The 26,769-nt window shown below is 44.2% G+C and overlaps 3 protein-coding genes across 3 annotated transcripts; 2 read left to right on the forward strand and 1 right to left on the reverse strand.

Annotated features, from left to right (window-relative positions):
* The first annotated feature begins 1,442 nt into the window (after nt 1-1,442).
* zgc:198371 (uncharacterized protein LOC497072 homolog) lies at nt 1,443-7,470 on the forward strand. The gene is made up of 3 exons (XM_021567197.2): nt 1,443-1,975; nt 4,259-4,458; nt 5,027-7,470. Exons 1-3 carry the CDS (start codon nt 1,443-1,445, stop codon nt 5,983-5,985), a joined length of 1,692 nt encoding a protein of 563 aa, XP_021422872.2. The 3' UTR covers nt 5,986-7,470.
* A 1,496-nt stretch (nt 7,471-8,966) lies between these two features.
* LOC110492739 (CDK5 and ABL1 enzyme substrate 2) lies at nt 8,967-19,639 on the forward strand. Its single transcript, XM_036945813.1, has 9 exons — nt 8,967-9,542; nt 10,447-10,542; nt 15,158-15,235; nt 15,370-15,475; nt 15,555-15,726; nt 15,851-15,948; nt 18,091-18,197; nt 18,383-18,587; nt 18,766-19,639. Exons 1-9 carry the CDS (start codon nt 8,968-8,970, stop codon nt 18,904-18,906), a joined length of 1,578 nt encoding a protein of 525 aa, XP_036801708.1. The 5' UTR covers nt 8,967; the 3' UTR covers nt 18,907-19,639.
* Nucleotides 19,640-21,485: 1,846 nt separating this feature from the next.
* Nucleotides 21,486-25,263, reverse strand: LOC110492740 (proteasomal ubiquitin receptor ADRM1). Its single transcript, XM_021567200.2, has 10 exons — nt 25,106-25,263; nt 24,646-24,861; nt 24,397-24,513; nt 24,088-24,211; nt 23,811-23,897; nt 23,550-23,631; nt 23,137-23,381; nt 22,553-22,710; nt 22,234-22,336; nt 21,486-22,003 (listed from the first exon to the last, which is right to left on the reverse strand). The coding sequence occupies exons 2-10, from the start codon at nt 24,850-24,852 to the stop codon at nt 21,906-21,908; spliced, it is 1,221 nt and encodes a 406-aa protein (XP_021422875.1). The 5' UTR covers nt 24,853-24,861; nt 25,106-25,263; the 3' UTR covers nt 21,486-21,905.
* Nucleotides 25,264-26,769: the final 1,506 nt, after the last annotated feature.

Below are 26,769 nucleotides of genomic sequence, written 5' to 3' on the forward strand. Positions count from 1 at the left end.
TAGACTGACTAGGTGAATCCAAGTGACAGATAAAATTCCTTATTGATGTCACCTGTTAAATTCACTTCAATCAGTGTAGATGAAGTGGGGGAGACAGGTTAAAGAAGGATTTTTAAGCCTTGAACCAATTGAGACATGGTGTGCCATTCAGAGGGTGAATGGGAAAGCCACCTCTGCCTGGCCTCTGCCTGGGGCCTCCAAATCACTAAGTCTGCCCCTGCCACCAGTAGGTGTCAGTATAATTACAGACTGTACCAGGAGACATGGGCTCCCGAGTGGTGCAGTGGTCTAATGCACTACAGTCCCTGGTTTGAATCCAGGCTGTATCACATCAGGCCGTGATTGGGAGTCCCATAGGGTGGCGCACAATTGGTCCAGCGTCGTCCGGGTTAGGCCGGGGTAGGCCTTCATTGTAATTAAGAATTTGTTCTTAACCGACTTGCCTAGTTAAATAAAGGTTACATTTAAAAATATACATCATTAAATAGGGGCCTGCTTTTAGACAGGTTTGACAGGTCTATGTGTGTCACACCATCATAGTATGCCTTTCTTGGTATTTAATAGGTAGTCTATTAAGACATGTTTCCAGTACAGTATCTTTGTGGCACATGGATCATGTAGGCCTTAACTACACAGAGGAGCAACAATCTCCTTTACAGCAAATTAGGCCTACTCATATAAAGCAAAGTACTGAATGCACTTGCAAAATGACATTTTAACATCTGCTATGTTAGGTTTCCCCACCTGGCGGCGCACTGGTGATTTAATTTCGCCTCCCAAGTTTTCTGAGCCCCCCCACACATTTTTTTTTTCAATGGTCATTGTTGGACATAAAAGACAGTAAAAACACCAGGAACTCAGCTCCAAGTGATTTGAATTATTCCCGCTCATTCCCACTCATAATAGAGAGACAGGTGATCGTATATAAATATAAGCAAGGCTTGAAATTATTATATTTTAGTCAAACTAAACATTACATATGCAGTCTACAAATTATTTGTAATTATGTTCCGGGCCCCTGACCATCCGCTCAACATAAAATCGGCCCGGGGCTGAATCTAGTTGATGATCCGTGTGCTGTGTTGTCAAAACGGCCATCTCAGCACAGTTCGGTTCAGCACCGATGAAACGTCCAACTGTTTCATCATGGCTCCCCCTGCCAGTGCAAATGCAGTCTTAAAGAAAACCGCACAATCATTAATCGTATGATGATCTAGCGTGCTAACATTTTACTGTTAATTTTCTATCATATGGTAGAGCTAAATAAATCACATTTTTCGTCAGGATTTATTATGAAATATCGTTTTCGCTTTCCCACCTCCCCTCTCCTTTCCTCCCTCCCATTCTCCCCCACACACTCAGGCATTCACACATATACGCGACCCCTCCCCCCTTCCATCATTTTCTCATCTCCCTTGCCCACTCTCTTCTCTAAAACAAACATGGCCGCTAAATCTGATGGTGCACCCGTCTCGTTGCGAAATGACATCCCGCCCGAGTGCCTGTCCGGTTCAGCTCAACGTTCGCCTCAGTGCCACCCTGCTAGGAAGCGCTACTCGCTCCTCGACTGTAGCTGGACGATATGTGCACTTTTGGTGTTCTTTTCGGACGGGGCCTCAGACCTGTGGCTGGCCGCGGACTACTACCTCAGGCGGAACTACTGGTGGTTTGCATTGACACTGGTCTTCGTGATAGTTCCGTCTGTGGTGGTTCAGGTGTTGAGTTTTAGGTGGTTCGCCTATGATTATTCGGATACCAACGACAGTAGCACAGCCGCAGCTGCCGTGGTCGCAGCATCCGGAGCGAAGAGCCATTTCAGCACCAAGGACAGCGAGCAAGGGGGCGCTGGCCGCGATGCTGCGGTCGGGGCATTGCCTACGACCGGCACTATGGGAGGCGCCCGGGGCTGCTGCAGAGCCTTTATGTGGCTCTTTCAATGCTTCATCCATATATTTCAGCTAGCACAGGTCTGGAGGTAAGATCACTCATACACGGATACTGTCCTGGCTTGAACGTGTGTGTGTGTGTGTGTATGTGTGTGTGTGTGTGTGTGTGTGTGTGTGTGTGTGAGAGAGAGAGAGAGACGGGGTTCTGCTTAGATGGTGATCAAAACATTATTATATCCCTACTAGGCTACTATGTTTGGGTTTGTTGTAACAGCTCAATTTGAAACATTATTGTTAAAACATCTCCTAATTTCAGCCTTTTCCCTACTAAACTAAACTCGCCCAGAGAAGGCTACTCTATTCACAAAGTCGATATGTCTTTTGTATCACTTTCTTTGACGTCTGGTAACGAGGTTAGGGAGTTGTAGGCTCCTCCCCCCTCACGAGCTTCTAGGTCAATAATCTCCCGGGGAAAATCGTCTACTCATCCACACCATTCGCTTTATGAACACACACATCCCATTTGTCTTTCTTCCATCGTTTGAGTGTGAAAGTGTCAGATCTTCTGTGAGATGGGGAGTGTTAGGATTTGATATCAGGACATGGATTTCCTATGTTATGGATTTTCTATCTATGCCTTGCATGCCAAAATTATTGTGAAAAATAGGCTAGACATGTTAGGAGGATGTAACAAATATATCTTAGCCTCATTACATTTCACAGTGCAGATATATTGCTCTGTAGGTCTACAGATACAGTAGTCTTCAGAATCAGCCACAGAAGTAGTAGTCTTGGAATCAGCCATAGTCTGTGATGATTGGTTTTGACAGGCTCTGGCTGTTGCCTTGAACTGTAGTGAGAAGATTGGTAGGCTAATAGTATTCACAGCAGCCAGTGATATGGACCTCAGAGGCAAATAATTAATTATCTATGTCCTTCTATCCCCCACCCTCTCTCTCTCTCTCTCTCTTTCTCTCTCTATCATTGTTCCCCTGGGACAGAAAGTAAGTTTACATAGCTAGGCAACTGTATGTCAATTACATGTGAGGGATCGACCTTCAGGTCAATTCACTGTCACTTGAATGAGTCTGCCGGCACATGATCTACTGTAGAAACACTGTTTGAATAGACAACCACACCATAATTTCTTTCTTTGCAAAATCAGTTTTCACTGCATCTGTATCTTTAAACTCTGCATCATTGGGAAAGGTTTGTAAGCAAGTGTTTCACTGTAAAGTCTACGCCAGTTGAATTCAGTGCATGTGATAAATCAAATTTGTTTTGATTTGATTTTAGATGACTCCATGGGCAGGATTTACATATTCTTTATTTCCTGGTATAGATTGAGACATGGTACAGTCCCATCTGAGGAGTCTATTGAAAGTCTCTGAGACAAAGTGGTATTAGCTGTAATGCCATTAAAGCTGTTGTGTGTGCTCTGTTCCATGCTGCTGGTCTTGGACTGGCGTGTCTGCACATTAAAGAGGATTACCATTGAGTGTTTTACCCTCAGGTGTTAACTCTGGAATGAACTGTCACTGATACACAGACAGACAGGTGCACAGGGATAGAGGCGAGTAAAGGCTAGTGATGCTGATCTGGGGTCAGCAAAGCATGTTGTCATTATATTTAAATCAGCTTGGATGATATTAGATGGGAGTGGCATGGCAGGATGCTTTTGGATCACTTTGAATGAGAATAATCATCAGTGGGAAACAAAAGCATGCATTTATGTGTGTGCTGTGTGTATATGACATCCCCAGGCAGAGGAAACCAGAACAGAAAGGGTTATACTAACTCCCTCCTGGTTCACTGGGCTCATTGAGATACTATAGGACAGGGCTCTGTTTTGTCCCATCCTCCCTCTAGCCATCACCAAGCCACATTTAGTTCCTGTTCCTCCATCACAGAGACACATTTCTCTTTCACACAATCAGTCAGAGGTAATGACGCATGACAAAAACAGTCACTCCATTTAGAGAGGTTGATGTCAAATGAGAAAGTATCATTTTATATTGACAAAGCGATCACTTCTGTAGCCTGGAGAGGACAGGGTGAAGTGACCAGACCGATTCAGGCTCAGTGGCACTCTACCAAGAGACAAACTATTACCCGTTTTTCTGTCTGGATGGAGTGACAGCTCCCAGGCTGTCTGGAGAGTTGGAAGTTCAGTTGCTAGAATGAGGCTGAACTAAGGCTGCAATGAGCCATCTGTCTTGGAATGGTGCTGTCATGTGGATATAACAGATTGATATGGAGTGTTTCTTGATAGCTGGAGATTCTTCTCTCGCAAAAAAATGTGACATGATTCCAATATCATACTCATGCCCTTCCCTCTCTGTCCCTCCCTTTTCCTGTCTGATGTTCCACAGGTATGTCCATGCCTTGTACTTGGGGGTGCAGAGTCGCTGGCGTGGGGACCATGAGCGCCGTCATTTCTACTGGCGCATGATGTTTGAGAGCGCTGACATCAGCATGCTACGCCTGCTGGAGTCCTTCCTGAAGAGCGCCCCCCAGCTGGTCCTGCAGCTAAGCATCATGGTCCAGGCCAGTCAGGTCCTCCCGCTGCAGGGTGAGTCACGGTCTGAACACAAATACTGTCTTGAACCTTAATAATTACTAGTGGCATGACCATCTCAAACTCCCCAATACAATCCACTGTGATGGCCTATCCTTGACATTGACAGGTCCTTTACCGTACTAATCACCATCTCAAACTATCCAGTATCTTGACACATTCTATACCCAAACCCATTTATATTGCTTATGCTTATAGCTTAATAATCACTCACTAGCGACATCACCCTCTGAAACTCCCCTAAATGTGACATCACTCAGTCAGAACTGCCAGATTTTCAATCCACAACATCCTTCATTTAAAAATGCCTACACAAAGATGGGTGAAAGCTGACACAAATTCTGGCATACTGGTCTGGATTGTAGGAATGTTTCCCCGGCCTGAAGCATTCCTTAGACTACAAAGGAGCGTTCTGCTTCACATGACACTCAGCTCAGTAGCGAGTTCTTTTAATCTCATGACTGCCAGACCCTTTTACACTGCTAAACCTCTACTTTTCTTTCCTGTCTCTCTCTCTTTCTGCCTGCCTCCTGTCTCTCCCTGCCTCTATCTCTCTCTCCAGGCCTCTCAGCCTCTGCCTCGCTGATGTCCCTGTCCTGGATGATCGCCTCCTACCAGAAGGTTCTGAGGGACTCCCGGGACGACAAGCTGCCCATGTCCTACAAGGCCGTCATTGTGCAAATCCTGTGGCACCTGTTTACCATCGGAGCCCGTACGATGGCCTTTGCCCTGTTCGCCTCTGTATTCCAGCTCTACTTTGGTATCTTCATTGTGGCCCATTGGTGCATCATGACATTCTGGATCATACAAGGCGAAACAGACTTCTGCATGTCCAAATGGGAGGAGATCATCTATAACATGGTGGTCGGCATTGTGTATGTCTTCTGTTGGTTTAGCGTGAGGGAGGGGCGCACACGCTGCCGTATGCTCGTCTACAGTGTGGTTGTATTTATTGAGAACGTGGCACTCACCACATTCTGGTATCTGTACCGCGCCCCACAGACGTCAGACTTCAATGCCCTGCTCACAGTGTGTATGGTGGCCAGTAGCTACGCTCTGGGCACCTTCTTTATGTTTGTATACTACTGCCTGCTGCACCCTGACGGTCCTATCTCAGGGTGGGGATGGGGGGTGCCGGAGGAGATAGCAGTAGAGTCCTGCCTTTCCCCAGCTTCCTCTCTCCCTCCAGATGTAGTGGCCAGCCCCCCCAGGACCCTGCAGAGGACTAAAGGGGGAGACCGTGAGCAGATGGGAGGGGCTAACTCAGACGTGTTTCTGGTACGAACACTTAAAAGAGGAGTCAAGGCTACTCTCCCACCCCTTGCCCCTAGTACAGAGGGGCCAGTCATCCGTATTGACTTGCCCAGGAAGAAGTACCCTGCCTGGGATGCCCACTTCATCGACCGCCGGCTGCGCAAAACCATCCTGGTGCTCGAGGGTGCTGCTCCGGTCACACCAAGGATCCAGTACCGCTGTCTAGGCTCTCCCACAGAGGTGATGGAGTATGAGACCACGGTGTGAACCGCAGAGAGTGCTGTTACTCAACTGGCGTCCAGCCAGCCGGTAAGGCCCCACAGTGGCACACAGCTGACTAACTCCCTCTGAGGATCAGTCCAGTTCTGCTCTGTCGCCCGTCGGTGTTGTGAAGCATCAAGGGTACACTGACATGGAGAGGTGGAGTGTGTCCAAATGTTTTCACATCAAAGGTCTGGGACAGATACACAATGTCTAATGTGGCTTAAGTAGGTGACTAGGTGAGGTGTGTATTTTGGTGTCAGTATAATTTCTCAGGTTAGGGGGATGGTACAGGGAGGGTTATGGGCCAGGGGTCAGAGGTTAGGGATCAGTGAACATGCAGAGGGACACAGAAAGAGGAGCTGGGCTTTGTGGCTAGTTGTCAATCAGAGGGAAACCATCCTCAATGAACGTGCTTCAAAATAATGTCCTCTCAAGCCAAGACAAATACCATTAGAGACAATACCTAAACCTTATGAATACCTATGACAATATTTATGTTAATTTATGATGATAATACACCATAACAGTAAATAAGTCACATGGGTATGCTTAATACATATCCATCTATTTGAGCTACTGGAACAGGACATTTTGACCTGAAGATGACAATGGAATATCTTACTGCTGTGTGTGATTTGTCATAGCTATTTATGCATGTTTAAGTAATCTCAAAGCCTTAATAAGTTGTCTAAAATCCATAGGACGATTTCTAAAGAGCAAGGGAACTTGAAAAAATTGATTGAGATGAATGTTCAGTACACTATGTTTTCTAAAGTTGGTGTGGTATTACAACAACATTCGTGTAGTACAACAAATAGAAAGTAGGCTGGATACAGAATGTGCAGGATTGCTGCACCATGGATTGCTATATTATGTCTAACTTATCTGGACTCCGGATGCCATGTATAAAATAGTTTAGATTTCTCTCAATCTTCATGATGATGATACAGTATGTGCTTTTTGTGTATCTAGGTTGTCATTGCTCCATAAATAAGTGTTCTATCTGTCTAGCACTAAAAATTGAGCGTATTAACTTTAAATCCAGAAGAAGAAGACAGAACCATGTGGCTGAGAGGCTGAAACTGGGAGCAATTTTATGTGAGGAGCGGGTGCACATGTGTATGTTGTACATTGGGGTTCATATGATATTGTGTTGTAGAAAGATGCTGTCCAGTTAACTCAATTATCCTGTTAGCACGCAGATGAATACAGTATCTCCACATAGCCACAGAACTATGAAGCCACGGCTCCATGTTGGTGCTATCTGTTGAGTCTGTGTATAACACCACGGCTTAACTTATACAGTGTTCTGGTCTGGATTCATCCATCAAACCATACTGGTTTGGCTGGGCTGTACCTCAAACACACATACCAGAATCAAAGCCTTAAACGGGTCTTTCCAGACTGTTGCTGGTCACTGCAGAAAAAAAGAACAAAGACTTTCATTATGTTGTTGTTGAGAAAATAAAGAGCAATGTGTTTACCTTCTATGACCAAGTAATTCTTTCAATGTGTGATTTTCAGTAACCAAATGCATCCACAGTTATCCAAAATATAGTTAATTATCCGAAATATACATACATGTACAGTACATGTGGGAACTGGTCATCTTTTAGGTCAGTTAAATACAGTTATCAAACTACTATAGAATGGTTTAAATGTGAATCATACAATTAGACAGACGGACAGAGACAGATGGAGAGAAAGACCGAGCGAATCATTCTACTAAAGTGACAGATTGTTCTGATTAGATTGCCCAGTGGTAAACAGCTAAATCCTGTCTCATGTAGCAGTGGATCAGTGGATTATGAAACACAACTCTGTTGGCTGCTGGCACCTGAGTCCAGCCAGAGGTCATTGGGCCAGGTGGGGCTGTGTCCACAAAATTATTTATTATTTATCATCACTTTCAACAGAAAACAGTTCACTGCCCAGCCACTCTTATCTCATATAGGGGCACAATATTGAAAATCTGCAGCACAATGTAATTCAATATAAATTATCACTGACCTTCTCAATGTAGTTGGCTGTTATAAATAAGATCCATATACTTACCATGAAGTGCACCGATTGGTGAAATGAAATGAGTAAATAGGACCCTAATAATTTATGTAAAAATATATTGGTTAAGATTTCCAAAGATGTCCAAAGTTTTGCTGAATAAATGCATAGGCTCTAATGTATAACAATACCTTGGCTATGCCTATGATGTATCTATCCGTTGTACCTACAGTATGTATCTCTACCCATTGTAACGATGTATCTACCAGTTGTTACAAATTCCTCTCTAGCATCTGTAGCTTAGTTGGTAAAGCATTGCTTTGGATGCCAGGATAGTTTGTTCATCCCCATGCATAAAACATATGCACACAGGACATAGGTCGCTTTAGATAAAAAAGTGTCTGCTAAATGGCATATATACACTGAGTGGACAAAACATCATGGACACCTGCTCTCTCCACGACACACTGACCAGGTGAAAGCTATGACCCCTTATTGATATCACTTAAATCTGCCTTAATCAGTGTAGATGAAGGGAGGAGGCAGGTTAAAGAATGATTGTTAAGCCTTGGACAATTGAGAAATGGATTGTGTGTGTGTGTGCCATTCAGAGGATGAATGGGCAAGTAACATAATGAAGTGCGTTTGAACAGGGTTGTGTCAATAACTGCAACGCTTTCCCTTGTGTATCAAGACTGGTCCACCACCCAAAGGACATCCAGCCATCTTGACACAACTGTGGGAAGTATTGGAGTCAAAATGGGCCAGCATCCCTGTGGAACGCTTTCGACACCTTGTTGAGTCCATGCCCCGACAAAATTGAGGCTGTTCTGAGGACAAAAGGTGTTCCTAATGTTTGGTATACTCAGTGTACATCTCACAGCCAATCCGCTAGAACGAACTTATTTACATAATGATACGTCCGAACCAATCATCTTATGGTGGGTGTGGAGTTGTCCTCGCGCCGGCTAAATTCGTTCCTCAATGCGCACAATCAATCATTATAGTACTAGAATGGCGACTGCTGCGTGCGGTCGTCAGTGTAAAACAGGCGGTAATACTGCCAAATCACAAAAAGAACACCTGCGAAAAGGTAAAGACTCACAACGGAGACAGGCGGCTCTTTCTTTCCTGAACAACATATCTCTAGACGGACGGCCTTTATATCATCTCAGCAATGGAAACCTCGGTCAAAGGGACGCCGCCGAGCTCCGAAGTCGAGACGCCGCCGGGGCACAGGCGATTGGACACACTCAATTTTCACCGTGCACCTACGGAACCTTCCCCCATGTATCACCCTACTTGGCCGGTGGCGCTGCTACTACTGTGGCGGGGATTGGGGGACTGAGCCCAGTCCTACCTAATTTGGGTATGTCTACAGACACTGGCGCAAGTGTTGCTGTGGGGTGCCGTGAGGTGTTGTTTGAGGGTGTAGACACCATAGTACCCCCAGATACCCCCCTGTCCCCCATTTCTGGACCTCAGACCTTCAATCCAATTGCCAAATCGCCATCTGTGCTCCAGACTCTGAATTCCGTGCCGGGGGATACACGTCAAAGGTACACGTCAAAAATATTATCTAGATACACACTTTTTATTAGGGTGGTAAACAATCAGGGATCTGTCATGATGACCATCCGTCGGGACTGTAGGTGTAACTAACTGCTTTTGTATTCATTGTAACAAACATGGGCTGTTTCAACGTTTGACAGAATAGGCCTGACTTATAAAGGTGTTCTTACTTCCGCATATTGCCAACAGGTACTTTCATTATAGAAATCAATGGTTATTCAAATGGGAACAGTTTACTAGACCTACCTTCGAAATTGTCGTTAAAAAAGCAACGTTTTTCTCAAGACAATAATATTATGATTATATATTTTTATATTGTCAGCTGCCCTATTGAGAAAATCGTATCTGCCCGTCAAGGTCTGATAAAAAAACAACCTTGCAGGCAGCTAGCTACAAGTGCTGCACAATATATCCCTAAGTAAAACTAAAAGCTCATCCAATTATTTGATGTAGTTCTTACATATTTTGTTTATTGGGTTGCATATTTTAACAAAATTATCTACGGTTTGTGTAAGTAAACAATACAATAATTGTCAGACATTGTCCTGTGTTTTCATCTCTCCCTCGCCCACCCAACATCTTTCTCTCCTTCTCTCTGATCATCTTTTAAAAAAAAAAAAAGACAATTACTCAAATGACTTCAATTCCCTGTCAGATAAGATTGTAATTTTGGCATTGTTATTCAAATATGTGATGTGAAGAAATCTACAAGGTTTTTATTTATTATTTCAAGAACATTGTTAATTCCCCTCATGTACAGACTTAGTCTACTTCCATATTCTACAACTCACTGAGAAATGATATGCTTGCTATCTGTTGGTCCAGACATTAGACATGATTAATGTTGACGTTTTTAATTGACAACTCTTTTGGGGTACTCCATTGTCGTAGATCACGGAATCATTCGGGCTCTCCAGGACCCGCAAGGGTGGCCAAGAAGGTCCACTTTATCAAGAGTATGAGGCAATATGACACGAGAGGCAGCAGGTGAGTTAAAGTAGTAAATGAGAATGCAGAAGATGTTGAGCAAACCATGTATTCTAATGAAACGGACAACCAAAACATAACTTTCTTCTGTGGGATCAAGGCATTCTAAATGGTATGTTTGTGTACTCCATGGAATACAGTAAATTAGTTACCATGAATTGATAATGGTAATGTCTAGAAAAGAGGGAAGAAGATTGCAAAGGCCTTAAGTTTTTTTTCCATGAAGTAACTTCACAGCCGGTTCCATATTAAGCCTGGTTGCAATGAAACGCATACATTTGGTTTTTAACTAAGAGACCTGCTGGAACTTGGACCGCTAACTTAGCTAGACCCCTAAATGAGTAGCAGCAGGACTGTGTGAATTGAATCACCCGTGGAAACAAATCAAAACACCAAAGAGCTGCCCTGTGGAAATATAACCCTCTCTGGCAATAACAGTAAAACACCCCTTATGTAAGATGGGACTGAAATATCATGCTCAGGCTACACCCAGCCTATTCTATCTCCGTTGAACTTTGTCTCTTACTCAATGTGTTTTCGTGAGTGAGTATAGGGCTACGGCTGCAGCTGTTAGGTTGTCTTTTAGAAAGAAAAGTTCCCCTGGGGACATGCATATAAGACACGCATCTAATCTGTTTCAACAAGGCAAACAACACAGTTTTAGAACCCTGCTCTTTTCACCCTACCTGAAGATGACTTAATCATAGACAATATCACACCCATAGTCTCCTGTGTATCATGTGTCATGCGAATACAGTATCGCATGTTGCTGACGTGTTGTAAGATCGTTTAGCAATAACCAGAGTCTTGTATTTAGAGTTGGGACACTGAGGTTTCTGCATCATGTGACCATTTTTATATGGCACTGCAGCCATTGTTAGCGCCCCACGAATAGCCTCAATTTGTCGGGGCATGGACTACAAGGTGTTGAAAGCGTTCCACAGGGATGCTGGCCCATGTTGACTCCAATGCCTCCCACACACGGGAAACTGTTGATTTGTGAAAGATCCGGCCGCGTTGCAGTTCTTGACACAAACCGGTGCGCCTGGCACCTACTACCATACCCCATTCAAAGGCACTTAAATCTTTTGCCTTGCCCATTCGCCCTCTGAATGGCACACATACACAATCCATGTCTCAATTGTCTCAAAGCTTAAAAATCCTTCTTTACCCTCTCATCCCCTTCACCTACACTGGTTTGATGTGGATTTAACAAGTGACATCAACGATGTAGCACCTTTCACCTGGACTCACCTGGTTAGTCTATATTATGGAACAAGCAGGTGTTCCTAATGTTTTGTACACATGGTCATGTCTAAAATGAGCATTATAGTGCATTTACATGACACTTCAAAATGATATGGAGCCATGTTAGTGCTCCATTAGCATGGGGAAATATTTAAATAATACTATGTAACTGAATGTCTAGAATTGGGCCACCTTTTAGAACGTTTTATATTGTTCCAACTCTTTAATATATGCCTCTGGCAATAACCAGTTTCCCAACGTTTCTGTCTTTGCTTATAAACTTGTATTTAGTCTATACAGAGCATTGGAGTAACTGTAAAACCACTGGAGTGGATGAGAAAGGGGATTTAAAAAGTGTATGTATTTCCCCCTTGGTGAGATAAGCTTCTCTTATCCAAGGTCTGGCCTGAGCTTTAGCTACAAGGCTGAAATCCCAAAGGAGAGGCTGCTGGGCTGGCGTTGTATGTTATTGACTGGTGTGTTGTGAGGGCTGGCTCCTTTAGCGGCTGTGTGTAGATTTAGGCTGTCTATAGATAGGCCTAAGTGCTATGGCTGGATGTTTACAGCTGCTTTGAGCTTACTCTGTAAACTGTCAGCAGATTTATACTGCACTGGTTGCGTACACGTTTTGTAGTTTCTCACTCAAATGTCTACTCTTGTGCTGAGGTTGACTGGCTGAAGTAGCTTTGTTGGCTGACGCGGTTGACAGTATACCATGTTTTCGCCCTGGTGATGTACATTATAGTTTAGTCATTTAGCAGACGCTCTTATCCGGAGCGACTTACAGTTAGTACATTCAACTTAAGATGGCGAGGTGGGACAACCACATCACAGTCATAGTAAGTAAATTTTTCCTCAAACACACGAACATCTCATTCCAAAATCATGGTTATTAATATGGAGTTGGTCCCCTTTTTGCTGCTATAACAGCGTCCGGTTCAGCAGCCGTTCTGTGAGCTTGTGTGGCCTACCACTTCGCGACTGAGCCATTGTGCCTCCGAGACATTTCCACTTCACAATGAGAAAAGCACTTACAATTGACCGGGTCAGCTCTAGTAGGGCAGAACTTTGACAAATTGACTTGTTGGAAAGGTGGCATCCTGTGACTGTGCCACGTTGTAAGTCACTTCAGTAAGGCTATTCTACTGCTAATGTTTGTCTTTGAAGATTCCAAATCCAATCATTTGAAGGGATGTCCACATACTTTTGGCCTTGTGTAGCTATCAACAAAGTCTGAGCTAGTAAGAGGGAAAAGAGTCAAGTGTGATTGTTTAAAAAAAAATTTGCTGTGGGATTATTTAACATGTTTTTGGAAGATGGGACTTTGCTGTCCTAGCTTCATTTACATCTCAGTCATTTAGCAGATGCTCTTCTCCAGAGCGACTTACAGGAGTAATTAGGGTAAAGTGTCTTGCTCAAGGTCACATCGACAGATTTTTCACCTAGTCGGCTTGGGGATTCGAACCAGCAACTTTTAACTGCTAGGCTACCTGCCGCCCACAAAATGGTGCCCTTTAGTGCACTGTTTTGTACAGGGGCCAGAGAACAGGGTGCCCTTTACTGACTAGGACTTTATTCCTTCCCTGAACTCTGGGCCTCCATGGCCTTCTGCATCTTCTCAATCATCCACCCGGGAACCGTAAAAGGCTTCAATTCAACTGGGGTCATTTTCAGGTCAGGGCAATGTTTGTAATCGTTACTCAGAGACAGGTCCTGGACATACTCTTCAATAAGGAGATGGGCCATCTTTCCACCTGTGGCTCTCGTATGCTTGTCTCTCTGCCAACCAGTGTTTGTCCTGGGCGTCTGATGGTTCACGGTGTGGAAGGCAGCGGATAGATCTAGGAGGATGAGAACAGAGGAGAGAGTCAGCTTTGGCAGTGCTGTGAACCTTTGTGACACAATGCTCATCTGTCAGTCTGGTTAAGTGACCCGTCTTGAAGCCTGACTTTTTAGGGTCAAGAAGATTGTTCTGAGCGAGAGAGTGAGATAGTTGGTCAGAGACAGCACGCTCAAGTGTTTGGGAAGGAAAAGAAAAGGCATACTGGTCTGTTGTTTTTTTTTTTTTTTTACACATTACAGGGGTCAAGTGTTAGTTTCTTGAGGAGGGGAGCGACTCTGGAAATTTTGAAGTCTGAGCGGATGCAGCCAGTGGTCAGGGGTGAGGAGGGGATGGGGTAGTGGTCATGGATGAGGAATGGGAGGAGGGGATACAGCCAGTGGTCAGGGATGAGGAGGGGATGGGGTAGTGGTCAGGGATGAGGAATGGGAGGAGGGATACAGCCAGTGGTCAGGGATGGGGTAGTGGTCAGGGATGAGAAATGGGAGGAGGGGATGCAGCCAGTGGTCAGGGGTGAGGAGGGGATGGGGTAGTTGTCAGGGATGAGGAATGGGAGGAGGGGATACAGCCAGTGGTCAGGGATGAGGAGGGGATGGGGTAGTGGTCAGGGATGAGGAATGGGAGGACGGGATACAGCCAGTAGTCAGGGAGGAGGGGATGGGGTAGTGCGGCAGGTTGTCTGGCGGCCGGACCTCACTAGTCGCAGGATTTCATCTGGAGAGAGGGGAGAAAGAGGTCCAGGCATAGGGTAGTTCTGTGTGAGTGAGACCAGTGGACTCAATAGGCTGAGTTAATGAGGAGTGGATGTTGTCAACTTTCTTTTCAAAGTGGTTGACAAAGTTGTCCTCAGAGAGGGTTGAGGATTAACGAGGGAGGAGAAGGTGGAAAATAGTTTCCTAGGGTTAGAGGCAAAAACTTGAAATGTATAGTGGTAGAAAGTGGCTTTAGCAGCAGATACAGATGAAGAGAAGGTGGAGAGGAGAGAGTGAAAGGATGATAGGTCCTCTGTAACTTTTCACTCAGCTGCCCACAGCCCTGTTCTGTAAACTCACAATGAGTCACTCAGTCACGGAGCAGGAGGGGAGGGTCGAGCCGGCCGGGAGGAAAGGGGACAGTGCAAGTCATAGGATGTGGAAAGGGAGGAGAGGCAGAACCAGGGGACTGAAGGGAGAAGGATTTAGCAGAAGGGAGATATGATAGAAGAGGAGAGAGTAGTGAGAGAGAGAGCGCAACGATTGCAATGGCCGCATGATTATCTGAATAGGGGCTGAGTTGCTAGGGTTGGGGGAACATGAGACAGAAAAGGAAACCGTAGTGATCAGAGACCTGGAGGGGGGGGTTGCCTTGAGATTAGTAGGCGAACAGCCTCTAGTAAAGATGAGGTCAAGCGTATTGCCTGCCTTGTGTATTTATTGTACTAATAAGTGCAGTACTAATGCTGTAGATGGCTGTAGTGTGACTGGCTGTTTCTGTAGCCTGACACTGCATATGTTTTGTGTGCCTGTACTTGCTATCTATGTCCTGCAGGATTATGCTGATTTGTGCCAAGCGGTCTCTATGTGCTGCTTTCTCAGTGCTGCCCTATGGAGAATGTATTCACCTCAGGTACAAACACACAACCCCAACCAACTACAGGTGTCATGTATCGCCCTCAGGAAAGGAGTTGTTATAATGATCTCAGGCTTTAATGTGGAGCTGCATGATGGTGACATGAGTAGTTTCTCTTCCTGCCCACCCAGTGACCCAAAGCTGGATGCTCAGAGACAACGGCTGTCCTCTGGGCGTGGCTCTGACCTGTTCCCTGGCCTGGAGGGCCTTGAGGTGGAGCTAGGGGCATATGGAAAGGTAAGGTTGAACTGGAGAGGGCGATTACGTACTATCTGTCTGTGCTTTGTGTTAGTTAACATGTGTATTTCCTCTTCAGACGGTATCGTACGCCCGATTCCTTTTCCCAACTAATGCCCTGGTGAGGTCGAAGAGCAGTGGACCACTAGAGCCCAGCACAACACAGACACCCCTATCCCGTTACCGAGGCAACGGCCAGAAGAACTACACCAACCCGTCTCGACTCAACAGCACCATAGGACAGGACCCGAGTACGCTCCACTTCACTAGAATAGAGGCTTACATGCACTCTCTCTCTCTCTCCTCTGGCAAATTGTTTTTGCAATCATTACTGTGTGTGTGTGTTCTCATTTGATTTAATCCCCATTTTTACAGGTATAGAAGACCTGGCAGACTATGATCCCTACCTACTCAGTGACCCTCAGTGGCCTTGCGGGAGACACAAGAGAGTTCTTATATTTGCATCCTATATGGTAAGCGTTCATATGAAATTATACATGCAACACATGACTTTGTGACTAGACAATACATCACAAGACACACTGACAGTCCAGAATGCACTTATTTTGTACAGTAGCACCATTATAAACTAAAACAATAAAGACATTTTATGACTAGTAAACTTCACTGCACATAATAAAAATGACATATCATGGCATTGTTGAGTAATTGTTTCTGATTGGCTTGAAGGGCATTCTAGAGCATGCATTATTTCCCTACAACACACGGTACAATGAAGTGGCTATAGTTCTATGTTAGAACTGCTTTTAAAAGCGAAAGACGACTTGAAAACATTTATTGGCATTGTTGAATTTGATCTTCATAATAGCAAGCTAGAACTCATGGTTTGGTTAGCTAAACTACCAAGTCTCTTTGGTAACCAAGGCAACTACTGTCAACTTGCTAGCTACTTCAGTGGATGTTGAACACATTTCTACCTGCAAATGAAAACATTTCTAGGGGTAAATTATAGCCATGGTATAAAAGGGATAATCAACTCGGGGCTCTACGCGTTCTCTGGAAAATAATGCAACTCTGTGGAAGGACAGTTCCACCTTCCATGTCGATCATTATTTTCCAGAGAACACACAGCCCCTCGTAGATGATGGAATCTCTTACATGGAATCTCTATAAATAGGATGAAAGCAAAGTTCTCATATTTATCAATCAGCAGGGTGGCTAGGAAAAACTCCCTAGAAAGTCAGGAACCTAGGAAGAAACCTAGAGAGGAACCAGGCTCTGAGGGGTGACCAGTCTTCTCCTGGCTGTGCTGGAATGAGATTATAACAGTACATGGCTAAGATGTTCATATATGACCAGCAGGGTCAAATGATAATCATCACAGTCATTGTAGAGGGTGCAACAGGTCAGCACCTCAGGAGTAAATGTCAGGTGGCTTTTCATAGCCGAGCGTTTAGAGTTAGAGACAGCAAGTGCGGTAGAGAGAGGGAGTCGAAAACAGCAGTTCCGGGACAAGGTAGCATGTCTGGTGAACAGGTCAGGGTTCCATAGCTGCAGGCAGAACAGTTGAAACTGCAGCAGCAGCACTACCAGGTGGACTGGGGACAGCAAGGAGTCATCCGGCCAGGTAGTCCTGAGGCAAGGTCCCAGGGCTCAGGTCTTCCGGAAGAGGGTGAGAGCGAGAGAATTGGAGGGAGCATACTTAAATTCACACAGGACACTGGATAAGACAGGATAAATACTCCAGATATAACAGACTGACCCTAGCCCCCGACACAAACTATTGCAGCATAAATACTGGAGACTGAGACAGGACGGGTCGGGAGACACTGTGGCCCTGTCCGCCGATATCCCCAGACAGGGCCAACCAGACAGGATATAACCCCACCCACTTTACCAAATTATAGCCCTCACACCACTAGAGGGATATTTTCAAACCACCAATTTACTATCTTGAGACATGGTTGACTATAGCCCACAAAGATCTCTCCCACGGCACAAACCCGAGGGGGGCGCCAACCCGGACAGGACGATCACGTCAGTGACTCAGCCCACTCAAGTGACGCACCCCTCCTAGGGACGGCATGGAAGAGCACCAGTGACTCAGCCCCCGTAATAGGGTTAGCGACAGAAAATGCCGGTGGAGAGCAGGGAACCGGCCAAGCAGAGACGGCAAGGGCGGTTTGTCACTCCAGTGCCTTTCCGTTCACCTTCACACCCCTGGGACAGACTACACTCAATCATAGGACCTACTGAAGAGATGAGTCTTCAATAAAGACATAAAGGTTGAGACTGAGTCTGCGCTTTCACATGGATAGTCAGACTATTCCATAAAAATTGAGCTCCATAGGAGAAAGCCCTGCCTCCAGCTGTTTGCTTAGAAATTCTAGGGACAATAAGGAGGCCTGCGTCTTGTGACCATAGCGTACGTGTAGGTATGTACAGCAAGACCAAATCGGAGAGATGGGTAGGAGCAAGCCCATGTAATGCTTTGTAGGTTAGCAGTAAAACCTTAATCGGCCCTGGCCTTAACAGGAAGCCAGTGTAGAGAGGCTGGCACTGGAGTAATATACAATTGTGGGGTTCTCGTCGAGATTCTAACAGCTGTGTTTAGCAGTAACTGAAGTTTATTTATCTTGTTCCCTGTCTTCCAGACGACTGTTATTGAGTACGTGAAGCCGTCGGACCTGAAAAAAGACATGAATGAGACGTTCAAGGAGAAGTTCCCCCATATCAAACTGACCCTCAGCAAGATAAGAAGGTGCAGACATGAACACAGATGTAACAAGTCAACACATTCTTTTTTTAAATCCACTGTCTATATCTATGTCTGAAACTCCCCTTTGTGTCTTTGTCTCCAAACCATGCATTTACAGGTGCAAATCCTGCATACCTGCCTACCATGGACACCCATGTGTAACCAATAACCTCTCTCCTGTTTGACAGCCTGAAGCGGGACATGCGTGCGGTGGGAGAGGAGTGCAGTCTGCAGCCAGTCACGGTGGCCATGGCCTTTGTGTACTTTGAGAAGCTGGTGCTGCAGGGCCGCCTGAACAAGCAAAACAGGAAGCTGGTGTCTGCTGCCTGCGTCCTGCTGGCAGCCAAGATCAGCAGTGATCTGAAGAAGCAGGAGGTCCGACAGCTGATTGACGTGAGTGATGTAAATTCTTACATGTACATTTTAAGAAATTTCTTACATGCACTTTTTCTCACAGGATAACTAAGTTTGTTTTCTATGAATTGTTAGTGATCATAGTTCGATTCTTAACCATCTTAACACTACACCCCCCCCCCCCCCCCCCCCCCCCCCTCCGTCCATGGTTGAGCAGAAGCTGGAGGAGCGTTTTCGTATAAACCGGCGGGAGTTGATTCCATTGGAGTTCCCTGTCCTGGTTGCCTTGGAGATGGGGCTCTACCTCCCTGACAGCAAGGTCATGCCGCACTACCGCAGGCTGGTGCAGCAGGGCTAGGCTGGAGCCTGGAGGTGGCCTGAATCACTGGCCTGGGTCCAGTTTGGATATTTAAGTCCTGATGATATTGATTGGAAATGCTGATCCTGGATCATCACCTGGAGGGAGGCATTTTCTTCCCTAGAATATGTTTAGGTGTAGCAGACATGTCCCTTATTCAAATTGGGGGGGTTTGGTGCTCAATATTTATTTTGAATTTTTCTTTATCACCATATGAAAGATTAAGAGTGTTTTCCGCAAAAATATTGGACTGATTTTTCTTTGTTTTGATTAGATTCTTATTGCGTTCGCTTGTACCGAACTTCTTTCTGTGGTGTGTATTGCATTTTGATCAATATATATATTTTTTAAACCATGTCTATTTGTACAAACAGTACAAGTTAACTATTTATTGAAAAATAGCTCCAACTGGGTGTGGGGTAGCATCCCAATGGGGGTGTCTTTAAGTACACACAGAGAGGAGGCTTTGATGTTGATGGTTGTTATATCAGTTTGAAATAATTTAATGTACTGTCCAAAGGTGCAGAAAAGTCATTTTTATGTGTAAATGGTGCCTGGTGTTATCTTTGCTCATTTATAGCTCAAATCAGTTTATTTGTCGCATACACTGATTTGCAGATGTTATCGCAGGTGCAGCGAAATGCTTGTCTCTAGCGCCAACAGTGCAGTAATGTCTAGCAAAACAACACACACGTTCAGTACCAGTCAAAAGTTTGGACACACCAACTCATTCAAAGGTTTTCATTTTATTTTTTACTATTTTCTACATTGTAGAATAATAGTGAAGATGTCAACTATGAAATAACATGTATGGAATCATATAGTAACCAAAAAAGTGTTAATCAAATTATATTTCAAATTATATACTGTTGATAACAGCTTTGCACACTCTTGGCATTCTCTCAACCAGCTTCACTTTTCCAATCGTCTTGAAGGAGTTCCCACATATGCTGAGGATTTGTTGGCTCCTTTTCCTACACTCTGCGGTCCAACTCATCCCAAACCAAATGTGTTATTTCATAGTTTTGATGTCTTCACTATTATTCTACAATTGAATGAGTAGATGTGTCAACTTTTGACTGGTACTGTTTATATAAACGCAACATGTAAAGTGTTGGTCCCATGTTTCATGAGCGGAAATAAAATATCCTAGGAATGTTCCTTATGCACAAAAAAGCTTATTTCTCTCAAATGTTATGCACAAGCCAATTGCATGCTCCCTCAACTTGAGACATCTTTGGTGTTGTGGCAACTGCACATTTTTAGTGGCCTTTTATTGTCCCCAGCACAAAGTGCCCCTGTGTAATGATCATGCTCTTTAGTCAGCTTCTTGACATGCCAAACCTGTCAGGTGGATGGATTATCTTGGTAAAGTGGAAATGCTCACTAACAGGGATGTAAACAAATTTGTGCACTAACGTTGAGAGAAATGAGCTTTTTGTGCATATGGAAAATTACTGGGATCTTTTATTTCATCTCATGAAACATAGGCCCACTTTACGTGTGTGTGCGCACTCGCTAGCTTGTTTATATGACTATTTCTTCACTTGCTGTGAAAATGACACATCAATCATTGGTCTTAAAGTCTCAATATGATTGTTTGTGTTATTGAGGGAGTTGTGGGCTGGCCAGAGTGCCACTTTATACTATACTGTAGAAGCATCAGTCATTGTATCATTTGTTTGGAACTTGTGGTTTTGTACAGCTTGGATGTTTTTGTATTGACCTTCTTGGGTTGGCACTGTAGCTGCTTTTAACTTAATTTTGTACACTTTAAATCCACACTCACTGTGCAAACCACTGCCTATTTGCTGGCTGGAAACGTGTTGGCAGTGTCAATCTAGACCACAAATGACTTTTCTTCTGTGACGGTTGATAAATCAAACTTCCTATCATTACTTGGTTGCTGTTCTGTCAACATCCAGGGATAGGATTTGCAATAAGTATTCTTACCCTATTGTTCAATGTGCTGGATCATCCACGAGCCAGTTATCATATTTTTAAGTTCTCAGGAAATATTTTTGAAATAAAGTCCCCCCCCCCCCCCCCCCCCCTGGATCTTATCAAACAAACAAAAGGAGATCTCTGGAATGAGTGCAGGTAGAAAGCAGTTAATTGTGTGTGAAATGTCCTAAAGTTACATGTATTTAGCTATTTTACAGTATTTCTCGTATTTATTTTCATCAGTGTTGGCTCACGCCACTCAACATACAGTAAGAAGTGCCTAAAACCACAGTTTAATAATGATCTGTCCTATCCTGATGTTATTCCCTCTTATTTCACTTCGTCTTGTTGCTGTCGAGTGTTCCACCACATCTGTGAAAGTCATGGAAAATTGCAGACTGCTTAATGTATCTTAGTATCTGGACAGACCTGTTGTGTGAATCTCATTGTGTGTGATCTTGGAGAAAACGTTTTGTACAGTAACATGGAGGAATTGCTCATTTCTGCTGTGGTGTGAATTGGTCTCCGTTTTGCAAATGTATGCTTAAATTACCTCATGTCATTTGTTTAGAATGTGAAAATGTTGTGCTTTATGGATGGTGTCAATTTTGTAAAAGTAGTGTTAAATTATCAAATGTTTTTTTCTGACCATGTGACTGGAGTTTTTATTTTATTTGTCAGGAAGCTACAGGTCACAGATTGGCACATGCAACTGTCACTGGTCTACCAGTCCTAACCAGCCGCAGTAATCTGGTTCGCAACATATCAGGGAAAACATTTCATGTTGTGTTGAATCAAGCTCTGAGGATGTACATAAATAATTTGTTATAATTGAACAGGAGAGGTTAGCTCTATTCGATGTGTCGCTGAAGCATGAGAGATTGAATAGAGCCTTGGCTGTCTTACATGACTTTTTTCTTTTTTTTAAATATCTCAATTCTGAGTACATGTACAGAGGTAAATGGTCTACAGCTTCAGTGCTCTGAACAACATCACCACAACCAGTAAATCATTTAAATAAAATACATTAAGTTAAACAGAACTAACAGAGGGTCCTAATCCAAACTCATATCTTCATCCTTTTTGTCTTTGGCGTCATCCTCATGGTCAGACTTGCTGTCTGTCTCCATGGCTTTAGCAAAAGCCTCAACGTCTGGAAGAGAGGATAGTTCAATTTCACTCATGATACAAAACAGCAGGAAATAACCTTAATGATGTTATGGAAATCCTTATTAAAAATTGTTGACACTAATGTCAATGTTAAGTAGGAATGTCTGCACAGGCAGGAGACTGCATGCTTGTGTTCTCTTTAAACAATGGAATGTACAGACAAAGGCCCCTGTGTTTACGTTCATGCATTGTACGCAGATACAGGACACTGACCTCCTTTGTTAGCTGCGTCCACAGCTTCTGTTGGCAGACCAAACTGGTTCATTAAAGGCCCCAACTGCCCCGACGCCAGGGCACTGCTGAACAGACTCATGGCCTACAGAGAGAATAATCCCTGCTTTACATCGTACACACAGTAGTAGACCAAATGTGTCACTCAAGCGGTAGCTAAAAGAAAAGCAACCAAGATCACGTCTATCCATACTAATCGTGTACTGAGAGAACACTGCCACACAGTCTGTCAACTGATGCTCTAGTGTACTCTACACAGAAAGAGAGCACTGCTCAACACACTCTGAGCAGTGTGTTATACCTGCTGAAACTGTGGAGAGGTGAGTGTGTTGTGGAGCTCGTCGGTGCTCTGAGGCAGGGACTCTCCTGTCGGCAGAAAGGGCAGCAGCCTCTCCTGGACCTCAGCATTGGCCAGAATAGGAGCCATGATCTCAGGGGTCACTACACTGGCCAGGTCCACTGTAGCGAGAACAAACAGTCAGTCATTCATATTTCATACAGACAGACACACATACGGAGGGCTAGATCATGGATCTACTGCTGCGAGGTTTTTTATTCAACTGGTAACAGCATGACTAAAGTTCCTTATTTCCCCTGTAAAATGATTCAAGAGACTCTTAATTGGGGCGGCAGGGTAGCCTAGTGGTTAGAGCGTTGGACTAGTAACCGGAAGGTTGTGAGTTCAAACCCCCGAGCTGACAAGGTACAAATCTGTCGTTCTGCCCCTGAACAGGCAGTTAACCCACTGTTCCCAGGCCGTCATTGAAAATAAGAATTTGTTCTTAACTGACTTGCCTGGTTAAATAAAGGTAAAATAAAAATAATTGCTCTTTCTGTTCTAAACCGTTGTGTGCTGGGCTATAATTTATATGTTTAGTCCCTCACCTCCCTGCCCAGCCGCAGGTACGTTCATGGTTGCTAGGATACTCTGCAGGTCACTCAGCTGGATGGGCTGGGTGGGGCTGGCTGCCCCGGCTGCGATGGAGGGGGCAACCGGGATGGTGGGTGAGGCCATGGGTGACGCTGCACTGGTGGCAGACGGGGTGATGGGTGTGGTTGGCACCTGGGAGGAGCCCAGCCGGGTGGCAGCAGAGGTAGAGGTGGGGGTGACAGCAGGAGATTGAGATGGACTGAGAGGGACCAGAAAGAGAGCAACTAAATTGTAATAAATGTAGAATAAGCCATCTGTAAAAGTTGGTTAATAAGTAGTAAATGTGTAGTCTGAGCTGGAGAGAAAGTGCATAAATGTACAAAATGATTGAATGTATTAGTGAAGTGACTCCGTAGGTTTGTGGTACCTTGAAGAGGAGTTGCCGGCTGCAGGACCTCCACTACTGAGCAGGCTGGCCAGGCCTGGTCCAGCCAGGGCCCCAAGACCTCCTACAGACAGACAGGTGGACATATTCAGACGCGTTGCAATGAATGACAACCCAATAAAGTCAGGTACTCCAGTCCAAAACACATTCTTGGTCAATCCAGCTGTCAGCTGTTGTAAGCACATTGCTACGTGGGGTAAAAATATTACTGTACAGAGTACTTTGCAGACTGCCAAGACTTACCAAGACCACCTAGTCCAGTTGGTCCAATGAGCTGCATGAGCTGGTTGTGACTCATGTTACCGAGCAGACTCTGCAGTCCACCCTCACCTAGGACAGGAGGAAGAATGCAAAATGTTCAGAACGGATCAACACATCATGCACAAAGGAGAGGCTGAGTGTATTCTGAGAATGCACTGCTAAAAACAATTGCCATCTTCCTGTGTCAACATGCCACAGTACCTTTGCTCTCTGTTTGTGAGTGTGTGCACTGTGCCGTGCACCCTTCCTCAATCCTTACCCCCCAGAGCAGACAGTTCATGCCCGCTGTTGCCTCCACTGCCAAGGGCCCCAGGCATGGGAGGGTTGTTCAGATACTCATTCACTTTACGACAGTACTCCTCGTCCTTTTCAGTTTTGGGCTCCTACAACAGGGAAATATAAATAAGTGTATTACACCAGGAACTTATTTTCTCATACAATCAGCTGCTGATAACATTACCTTCCTCTGCAGAGAAATATGCAAAGGAGGCAGAGTGATATGAAATAAACAAAAGAGGCAGGGGTGTGGATTACGTAACGTCAGTATCTTTAAACGGCCATTACACACCTGCATCCAGAAGAACAGCCTCTTGGAGCCAGCCTTGAACTTCAGCACAAACACCCGACCAGTTGTGCACTGGTTCACTCTCTTGAACTCACAATCATCTGGGAAGATGATCAGGTCCTGAACAGGGACAACCATATTCATCACAAGGGTTAGTTAGCCATGACAACACAAAGGACAGAGAGAGAGAAAGAGGTGGTGTAAGAGAATATGGTGGTGCAGTTTCAGCACCAACAGAAAAGTGCCACTGACATCGTCCACGTTTCCAGAGGTCCGATCCTTCCAACAGAAATGAATGAGGGAGTCGTCGGTTTGCTGAACATAGACTTGTCCCTTGCGCTTGTCTGGAGTCACCGTGCTACCCTTCATGGTCATCTTCCCGGCCCGAAACTCAACCAGGAATTTGCTAGAGGAGCCGCGGGACCCCGACACCAGACTGGGAAACAGAGCTCCCGACATGATGATGATCTGGCGTTGTGCAAATAGAAGCGAGATTATGACAAACAGTGACAAACGTTGGCTTGCAGTTTACAGCTAGCTAACCGGTACTCCGTTAGCTAACGTTACCCAGTGAGTCAGCTAACGACGTTACCGAATTTAGCTACCTATGTAAACGATGGAGCAACCGAACCTTAAAATGCATTATTATCCTGAATTCAAAACGTAGCTACTCTCTTAGCTAATAGAGGCAATAAATATAACACCAATTTACATTTTACTTTGAGATCGAAGATGCGAGATGGCCTTGGAATCAGATTGCACCAGTAGCTACTAGAGACTATTAGCATTCTGCCAGCAGCACAAACGAGAACATCACGTTGTTGTGGTAATGACGAAACCTTCAAAATAAATCCATGCATTTCAAAACATTGCAATGAAGATAACTCAATCAAAAGGTATTGAATTCTAATCAATAGCCGCTTGTATTGTGCCAACAAGAAAAGCTAATGGGTAATTCATAAAAACGAATACAAAAAATGTAAATTAAAAAATAAGACCAATGAAATATTACATTGTTGACACTGGTATGTTCAGAATGTTGGGCTGTAGATAGAAAACTGTTCTACCTATCTCAGCTAAAGTGGGGTGGAAAACACTCAGTTGGGTCTCTAATAACCAAATATGGTTGGTTTTTGAGGGAGATGTGTCACACGGCCTGCTGCTGGCTTTTCACACAGCCCCTCAATTAATTCCATTGTAATAGACTGCACATGGGATACATATCGGCTTGTAGAGAAAAAACGTTTCAGTAGGGTCTCTACTGACCAAATATGTGTAGTTTCTTTGGGGGGGGGGGGAGGGGGGGGGGGTCGCACATATCCAACAACACCGTTCTCCACCTCCACCACATAGCCCCCAATGCCATAAACTGTAATAGACTGTACATGGGACACCCTACTGAGTATTTTCCACCCTACTTTGGCTGAGACAGGTAGTAAAGTTTTTTTTCTCTACAGGCCAATAAGTATCCCACATAACGTGTATTGCATTACAGTAAATGGAGTGGGTGGAGTAAGGAGTCCCCAACACTCTGTATTAAACCTGCTGCCTAGCACAGAGACCAATTTAGGTTTATCAGACTGTTGAGTAGTTCCAAAAACATATATTTGTATTTTATTGAAAGTGTATTTCTTTAAATATAGCCTACACAATACCTTTCAACATACCAGTATTTGTGTAAAATTTCAAAAGAAATGCTGGCATAAATAATACAATATAACAAATAAAATGTGTCAAATTATCCATTTATTTTTTTCAAAGGTGGTTGCAATTATGTGAAAAACAGTTGTTCCAAAGTTTAGCATGTCTTTGCAGGAAATCTTTATTTTGAAGAAGAACAATCTGTGATCGTGCTGCCAGCATAATATCCTGCTGCTAGGAGAACGTTCATCTACTAGAGCAGAAACAATCTGACAGGAGGGTGTAACAAAACTTTTCTGAAAAACATTATTGCGATTGGCTGACTACCACCATTGCATGGCTGTGATTGGTTAGAACATGCGTCAATGTTACACCTTTAAACGACACAAAATATTTTGTTTTTTGTGCTGTTCAGCCAGATATAGAATATAATAACTTTATTTTACTGTACATTCATATTTTCTAGACTGTATATTCGAAAGTGAAATCAAAATGACATCTTCTTTTGACATCATTAACAAACACAAAATTCTCAATTATGGGTCCTGATACTTTATTTCATAAATGTTGCTTCTTTGCAAATGACCAGTGTACAGTAAGAACATCACAATATAGTAGAGTAAGGTGTGTTTCTGGAACCTGGCGATCGATGTGTGTAATAATTCGCAAAAGCTCTGTACAAGTGCAGGAAAACAACAGAAACAACAGTAAATGTGCCGGTACATTGACTAGGAC

The sequence above is a fragment of the Oncorhynchus mykiss genome, chromosome 16 (genome assembly GCF_013265735.2).
Source record: "Oncorhynchus mykiss isolate Arlee chromosome 16, USDA_OmykA_1.1, whole genome shotgun sequence".
In the NCBI taxonomy this organism is placed as follows: domain Eukaryota; kingdom Metazoa; phylum Chordata; class Actinopteri; order Salmoniformes; family Salmonidae; genus Oncorhynchus; species Oncorhynchus mykiss.

What these genes read in the sequence shown, in the direction of transcription:
- zgc:198371 (XM_021567197.2), top strand. Translation starts at nt 1,443, where the DNA reads ATGGCCGCTAAATCTGATGGTGCACCCGTCTCGTTGCGAAATGACATC. An exon ending in CAGCTAGCACAGGTCTGGAG is followed by an intron (nt 1,976 to 4,258) that starts GTAAGATCACTC and finishes GATGTTCCACAG; the next exon opens with GTATGTCCATGCCTTGTACT. An exon ending in TCAGGTCCTCCCGCTGCAGG is followed by an intron (nt 4,459 to 5,026) that starts GTGAGTCACGGT and finishes CTCTCTCTCCAG; the next exon opens with GCCTCTCAGCCTCTGCCTCG.
- LOC110492740 (XM_021567200.2), bottom strand. Translation starts at nt 24,852, where the DNA reads ATGTCGGGAGCTCTGTTTCCCAGTCTGGTGTCGGGGTCCCGCGGCTCC. An exon ending in GGCTGTTCTTCTGGATGCAG is followed by an intron (nt 24,212 to 24,396) that starts GTGTGTAATGGC and finishes TCCCTGTTGTAG; the next exon opens with GAGCCCAAAACTGAAAAGGA. An exon ending in ACCTGCGGCTGGGCAGGGAG is followed by an intron (nt 22,711 to 23,136) that starts GTGAGGGACTAA and finishes TTCTCGCTACAG; the next exon opens with TGGACCTGGCCAGTGTAGTG.
- LOC110492739 (XM_036945813.1), top strand. Translation starts at nt 8,968, where the DNA reads ATGCGCACAATCAATCATTATAGTACTAGAATGGCGACTGCTGCGTGC. An exon ending in GGAGAATGTATTCACCTCAG is followed by an intron (nt 15,236 to 15,369) that starts GTACAAACACAC and finishes CTGCCCACCCAG; the next exon opens with TGACCCAAAGCTGGATGCTC. An exon ending in CACCATAGGACAGGACCCGA is followed by an intron (nt 15,727 to 15,850) that starts GTACGCTCCACT and finishes CCATTTTTACAG; the next exon opens with GTATAGAAGACCTGGCAGAC.